The sequence below is a fragment of the Danio aesculapii genome, chromosome 12, assembly GCF_903798145.1.
Source record: "Danio aesculapii chromosome 12, fDanAes4.1, whole genome shotgun sequence".
NCBI lineage: Eukaryota > Metazoa > Chordata > Actinopteri > Cypriniformes > Danionidae > Danio > Danio aesculapii.
The window spans coordinates 48049694-48057533 of NC_079446.1; the positions used below are offsets into that span (position 1 = coordinate 48049694).

A 7840-nucleotide genomic window follows, 5' to 3' on the forward strand; every position below is an offset into this window, starting at 1 on the left:
ACCAATAATTTGCGCTCCGAAAATGGGTTTCGATAGCGTTCTGAGTGGATTACGGAGTGTTTTTGTGACGCACAACTTTGAAAGGTGTGTGTTAAAGCTGTTATAATCTGTCAGATCTGTGGTTCAAGCGCGAGAGAAAAACAGTATCGTAAGCCATGTTTCTTTTCATTCTGCTTAATCACGTGCCCCCAAAAAAGATATTTACAATAAACAAAACAATATGATGTCTTTAGACTGCTTTCTTTAATAACTACATCACACAATACTTGTACTTTCAGTACTTGAGTAGTAAATTTTGAAATAAACTACTTGCAATACTTAAGTACAAAAAATGTTGAATACTTTAGTACTTCCACTTAAGCATGGTGCTTAAAGAGCACTTTTACTTCTACTCAAGTCACTTTTTGATAGAGTACTTGTACTTTTACTTAAGTCTGGGTCTCTAGTACTTTATACATCTCTGTTGAGAAGCCTTAAATGAATAAAAGCGGTGTTAATAGTGAAATCGGCTATTCATTGCATTCCTATTAACGATATCAGTGCATTGTACAAAAACATATCCATGTTTTGGGCTGCTCGCGCCACTCGCTTAATGTCAGGTGACTCACGCTCTGCACAGCCTTCTACTGCAGCTCGTGCTGTATTGAACAGAGGCACGTCACTTCATAACTATAGCGGCCGTTTTTTTGGCTGAACTAAATGTATTTTTGATGCCTTGGTCACACTATTTGGAGGGCCGGAACAAATTGCCTCGGGGGCCAGGTTCGGCCTGCGGGCCGCCAATTGAATAGCCCTGGTGTAGAGTCTATTGTTATATTATTACTTTATTTTGTTATTGTTTTTACTATTTCAAGGTCACGAGTAGTAGTGTAAGCATTTTACTGTGTATGTCTCTGTACGCGGCAAATACAATTCATTCATTCATTCATTTTCCTTTGGCTTAGTCCCTTATTTTTCAGAGGTTGCCACAGTGGAATGATCCACCAAATTAACCAGCATATGTTTTACACTGCAGATACACTTCCAGCTGCAACCCAGTACTGAGAAACACCCATACACTCTCATTCACACACACACACACACACACACACACACACACACACACACACACACACACCCTACGGCCAATTCAGCTTACCCAAGTCCCCTATAGTGCATGTGTTTGGACTGTGGGGGAAACCGGAGCATCCGGAGGAAAACCACGCCAGCACGGGGAGAACATGCAAACTCCACTCCAATGCCAACTGCCCCAGCCGGGACTTGAACCAATGACCTTCTTGCTGTGAGGCCACAGTGCTAACCACTGAGCCACCGTGCAGCATAATACAATTGGAATTTGATTTTCATCAATTACATTTTTCTTTTATAAAACATATTTCTAGAAGAAATAAACACTTGCTTTGAAATATTACTTAGTCACAGGTTCCAACATATTTGTGATAATAAAATGTTTCTTAAGCATCAATTCAGCATATTAGAAATATTTCTAGGTTGATGCACCCATGAAGGCACAGCTGTTGGATACTCTACATGCTCTATAATAAGACATTGTAAAAATGATGACCATGTATAATAAATAAAGCACAAAACCACAGCAGTTTCCCTTATTCCCAGTTTTATTAATTTTTTTGGTTGTAAGTAGTTCACACACACAGTCCCAATAAGTCCTTTTAGATCAAAAAAGAAGAAAGAAACCCAGTCCTAACTAAATAATAAAAATGGTCAGATTTCATAGTTCATTAGCTACAGTTACGTAAAATGACTGAATCACATACAATTTGAAATCAATATGATGTTTTGAAATAAAAAAATACCTTTAGCAAGAACACATCAATTTAGTCTAAAGCATTTCTTTCAGTTAAAAGCCATTTTAAAATCTCACTAAGCACAAACTGTCAGCAGTAAGCGTATATAATGTTGCACTCGATTCAGTTCTAATCATTAATGCAGAGGTTTGAAAGAAGAAAAGAAAAAGCCATCAGATTATGCTGATCATTTTCATCAGTGCTTCAGGAAGAAGTCTTCTCAAGCGCAGTCTGAACAGCCTCCCACTCGCAGAAAGTCACCAATCAGAAGTTTAGAAATTTCCTAAAAAAGAGAGAAACAAAGGAAAATCAACAGCAGCTTAGAAACCGTTTATGGATATTTGACATGCTTGTTCGTGTTTAGTTGTGAAAGATTCTAATAATGAAAATAATCAAATATTCATTGAAAGTTTTAGAAAGAGAAGATCTATTCTCATAAAGTGTTGGACTTTCATACCTGATCTCCAAACGCGCTGGGACAGGAATTACCTTTGCTTTTTATGTAGTTAAAGAGCTTACTGAATGTAGCTTTTTTAATATCAGCCTGTAAAAGTTCAGACAAATAAGCATGCTTTCACACGAAAGATCTAGATATTAGGACTTGGCAAATGCAGTTAAAGCTCATTGATGACAAACTCCTACCGTAGAAATGAACGTCAACCAAGCAGCTGAGAATTGATCTGAGAGGTAAATGCCCCTGTCAGTGTCGTTCTGAACACTTTTGTTCTGGTTATTTGAGTCACATGATGCCACTGCATAGACTGGAGAGGACATATACACATTAGATTTTTCCTTAGTTTTTTCAATGCCTTATCATTTAATTCATTGATTAATTTTATTAAATTTTCATGAAATAAATTAAGCACCATTTTTTAAAAAAAAGTGCAATCTCACCACAGATGTTATCATAAAGGCCTGTGAACACTGATTTAGAGTTATCGCTATCCATGAAGATCGCCATCTGCAAAAAATACAGAGGTTAATAGTGTTTTCTATATCATTACAGAAAATATTAGCCCCTATTTGAAAGCTTTGTGAATGTTAAAAGCGAGATTATACACCAGGCCTGAATTAGCTTTCAGATTACAGGCTGGAATTTATTCTGTGATGTGGAAGAGGCCAGGACTGACAGCAATAATCAGTTTCATTTGTCATTTAACAAAGAATAACTGTACAAATGGTGCTAAGAATATTCAATCTTCAGTCAAGATTCACTGAATACGTACCTTTGAGTATTTCTTATTCTCAGACATAGTGTTTATTGTTGTTGTGAACTGATGTGCAGTAAGCTGTTTTAAAAATACAGAATTAATCATCAAGTAGTCCAATTAAACACAATCCCAATATCATTTTTATCCCTTTAAATTACACACTTAATACTAAAACACATAACAAGAGGAAAAGCAGTGTCACTAAAAGCAATCATTAAAAGCCAAAGCACAACAAGAGAAACATTTCTAGTCGTAGTGTGTCCCACATCAAGAGAGTGAGGGTAACCTTTGTAGTTTACCATGGAAATATTTACAGTTGCTTTTTCAGAATGATAATGCCCTAATGTGCAGTCACAACAATCAAAAACCTCAGTCTGTGTTTATATATATATTTTATTATATATATATATACAGGGGCGTAGCTGACATTTTAAAAGTGGGAGGGGGGGGGCAGCTGTATGAGATCATACGTTCATATAATTATTAATCACCTATTTCTAAATGGTCTGTCTCTAAAAGTGAGGGGGACGGATCCCCCCATCCCCCCCAGTTGCTACGCCCCTGTATATATATATATATATATATATACACACGTGTGATCTTTTGAAACTTTTCTTTTTATACTTACAGAGTCCTCAGGAAATTTAAAGTTGCCATTATTTCCCTCTCCTGACATGTAGATGAGTATGTTGTCATTACTTCCACTGCATTAAATGAAAATAACGGTGCTTTATTTTAGCTACAAAATCATGTTAGCTACAAGCAGGAATAACAAGACCAAGAACAGAAGCAGTAGGTCTGTCACAATTATTTAACTGCACATTAGATCAGCAAATTATCATTTCAGACAAATCAGTTTCAAATCTTCATGTAGAATTTCTATAACATTTGACAGCTGATAGTGCTGTCAACTGCTGATTTATTAACGAGTTACCTGTAAAAAAAACAAACAAACTCAAAGATTGACCCCTAAAAAACTGCACAAAAGTAAAATAAACTTAAACACTGAATCATCAACAAACACGAACCTTCTTATGATTTTCCCCCCAGCACTGTCATCCCCTCGAAGAACGGCGAGAAAATTCTTCGAATTCACCTTCTGTAAGATAATAATTATGCTCAGATCCCCAATCAAAACATGAAAGGATGTTTCACATTAATGAAAAGAAAAAAAAGTTACTTTTCCAGTGTAGTCATGTGGCACTGATTTGTGCACGTTTGTTTGATCAACAACACTGCGAATGCTTCCAGGAAAGGGATTGCTGCAGACAGAGAAGAAGAAGAAAGAGTTAAACACAATTAGCACCATCCATCACACCTTTCCTGTAATGATGTTAATGTTTATTTTGCTTTTGTCCTAATTTTTCTCTTTTAAAAATGTTGACGTTTATAACACTTCTGTTCAATTACAAAAAAAAGTAAACACCAATACAAGACTGTTTCTAAATAAAATGGCTGTGATGGGAAACTTGAAATCAAGTAGTGTCTGAGACCGATCAAACACACGTAATGCAATTCATGTAATATTTACCAAGTATAATACACACCAACCCTCACCAAAGAAACAGGCAGTGTGTTACAGTATACTTGCAACTCCCACTGAAGTCTTTGGTAACTATGGCAAAGTCAAGATTTACAGCCCTAAAGAATGTGAGTTCGCTTCAATCTCCTACAAACAGCCACAGAAAGACAGAGAGAGACACACATGCTCCCTACAAAACAAGATTGGCCGTTGAGTGTGTGTGAATGACAGAGTGTATTAGTGTTTCCCAGCATTGGGGGTTCACGAGTCCGTCTACTCTCAGTGCTGTGTTCTGACTGGAAGGGCACCCGCTGCATAAAAATGCCAGAGTAGATGGCTGAGTAAAAGGTCACATTCTCAAAACTGTAAATGCTTTTTTTACCATGCAAATGTACCAGGAGTCAAACAAAAAAGATTTTGTGTCATTGGTCAGAACCACCTTCAATAGGTGTGGTCTCTGAAAAAGTGAACGACTATTACTCCTTTTTGTATATTAGTGGATGAAATTACACCATTAACACCATTTTCCATCTGGTTCGATTAATCACTTATGCTTTATAATAAGGCTCTCTCTCTTCTCTCCTTAACCAATGATCTTTTTTTCTTGTTGATGAGTTCATAAATCTTTGTTTGTGTTTGAAGCTCTGAACTGAAGCTTCCCTCCAAATGCAATGGCTTATGGGTAGGCCCACACGGAATCTGCGCGCGCAGAATTACGCATATTTCTGCAGAATTACGTAGATTTTTAGCCCATCATTAATTCTGTTTATTTACTTGAGTAAATGTGTGTAAATCTATATTTATTCAGTTTTTTTATTAATTACAGTAAAATTATTGAAAATGTTCACCTGATTTATGTACAATGCAGTTTGTACAGTAATATTTTCTGACTTTTAGTAGAGATATTATAAGAGAGACTTGCTTTGTTTACCAAATAAAGTGAATCTAATTGGATTTGATTAAATTAAAGTTAAAATAATATTATTTTTATTTCAGATATTAAGGTTTTAGTTATGATAATCCCGAAATAATTCCGCAGAAATCCGCAGATTTTTACCAAAATTCTCCCCAGAAATAGCAAAAAACGTCCGCAGATTCCGTCTGGCCCTACTTATGGGCAACATTAGCTCTTATTATATTTAGAATGGATAGATTGGACATTGGGACACAATATAAGATCAAGCTTCACTTTGAAACACATAAGAGTCAAAAGCTGCAGGACAAAACTCACTTGGAATTTTCAGAGATGTTGTCATACATCATCACCACAATCTGCTCATCAGGAATTCCTTGTTTCTTAAATAATTGATATGTACAGCACACATTGGCCTAACACAGACACAGACAAACACAAAACATTTTAGTCATGTTTAATTACAGCCATAAACAAATTTTTATCCAGCAAATACATAAGAATTTTTTTGATAATAACAAAGAAAAAGAAGCACAAACCTGGTGTCTGTAATTGTCCCAGCTCTGTGAGCCAGCAACAAGGAGAACCCAAGTTTTTTCAGACATTTCTTGAGGCTTTTCAAAGTCTAGGGTATTTAAAATAAATGCAATATATAACAATAATAACTGTTGTTGTTATATTATTAATATTAATATTTAAATCTGCACTGATGTTGTTCTGATGGGTTTAATCATCTAAACATGCTTTTGCAAATTCTTGCACATTGTGTCTTAAGAAACAAAAAAGAATATGCACAAGCAGGTTAAAAAGCTCAAGAATTAATCTCTAAAGTGTTGAAATACCAATCCCTAATCAGCAACTATTAAAAAGACCAGTGGTTTACCTTGTTAAACAGCAATAACTATTAAAACAGCAGACACTAGATTTTCATACAAAATGATTGTTGATTCAGATTATTCATACAGTGGACTGGATCATACAGTACCTGTGTGAAGTCTCAGCTGTTCTTCTGTGTCTCTCTAGGTGTTTGGTTGACTTTAATCTGACCGTGTCTGTCTTTATATAGGATGTCTGTCAGTTTGATCTGAGACACATGGGCGGAGATATTGGTGTGCTTTTCCATTTAATATTACGCAATATTTCCATGTAAGTTGTAAAAAAAAAAAAATCGCCAAAGATTAAATAAGTAACATGCAATAAGCTTTTGAGCACAGAACAAAATTAACTAAGGATATGATTAAACATTTTTTAAAAATGTATAAAAAGAAAGACAAATGACCTTACTTTTGATGCAGACCAGATGAGTTGTAATTAATGTACATATTAATGTAATATTAATCTAAGTTTTGTTTTTGCTTTTTCCACAATGTTTTTTTTATTAAATAAATAGTTTTTTCATCACTTTAAACATCTTTCGTAGGTCCTTTATCTTTTCCCTTGCGCTATTTGTGCAGCACCTTCATCAATTACTGTACATGTTCATCAGATCTGACTTTGGTTGTTTAGACTCTTAAAATAAAAACTTTGCAGATCTAATAAATTCAGTGGACACAAGAAAACTACTTTACATTTATTTACATTTACACTTACACACAAGTAATCAAAAGAGAAATAATCCTTTTCACCAGAAAAAAACCCCCACATTTACACGTTAACTTTTTTGGAGAAATGATTAGATCCTTCAGATAAGCCAAGGTACATTTTCAACTGTCCAAAAAAATAATGCAGAGATAGTCAGCACAAAACAGACATCATGAATTCATTAATATAACTCAAGCTGTTTGATTATACAAAATCACAGCTTTTACATGTTTTCTCTTTACTTTTTGTGACTTTTTGTCAAAACTATTTGTCCTAATCTTCAAGCTAATCATTCAGACAATAAAATAAACAAGAATATTGTTGAATTACTACACCGTTTTAAATACACAGCATTTGCGTTTGTTCTTATACATTTTAAAACATTTGACATTCATTCAGCTGCTTCTCATGGCTTCTTTAAAGGTAATTTCTTTATAAAAAAGGTTATGAAAATATGTGTGAATGTTTAAAAAACCTTTTTGTTAATCAACTTGAAGTTTAGTAGGCAAACATTTTCACCTTTAAAATAAAAATAGCCAATTTGACGTTTCAGCTAATGTTTTAACCGTAACTAGATTGTATTCTATTGCTGAAAATGGCTTAATCATCCATAAACCAACAAAGAAAAATTCCTTCCACACATTCATAACGAATGAATCACTCTTTTGGACCGTTTGTGTTAGAGCTTTTTTTTTTTTTTTTTTTTTAAGATTGTTTTTATTTTATGATGATTTCTTAAGAAACTGAGAGATTAGGCAAGGAAAGTTTATTTATATAGCACACAATTTCATACACAATGGCAATTCAA

General features: G+C 34.6%; 1 protein-coding gene across 1 annotated transcript; it reads right to left on the reverse strand.

The window, feature by feature from the left end:
• Positions 1-1598: 1598 nt before the first annotated feature.
• Positions 1599-6517, reverse strand: LOC130238403 (legumain-like). Its single transcript, XM_056469404.1, has 11 exons — positions 6437-6517; positions 5991-6076; positions 5770-5867; positions 4197-4278; positions 4045-4115; positions 3645-3720; positions 3032-3094; positions 2700-2766; positions 2448-2566; positions 2263-2349; positions 1599-2088 (listed from the first exon to the last, which is right to left on the reverse strand). Exons 2-11 carry the CDS (start codon positions 6054-6056, stop codon positions 2026-2028), a joined length of 792 nt encoding a protein of 263 aa, XP_056325379.1. The 5' UTR covers positions 6057-6076; positions 6437-6517; the 3' UTR covers positions 1599-2025.
• Between the last annotated feature and the right edge of the window lie 1323 nt (positions 6518-7840).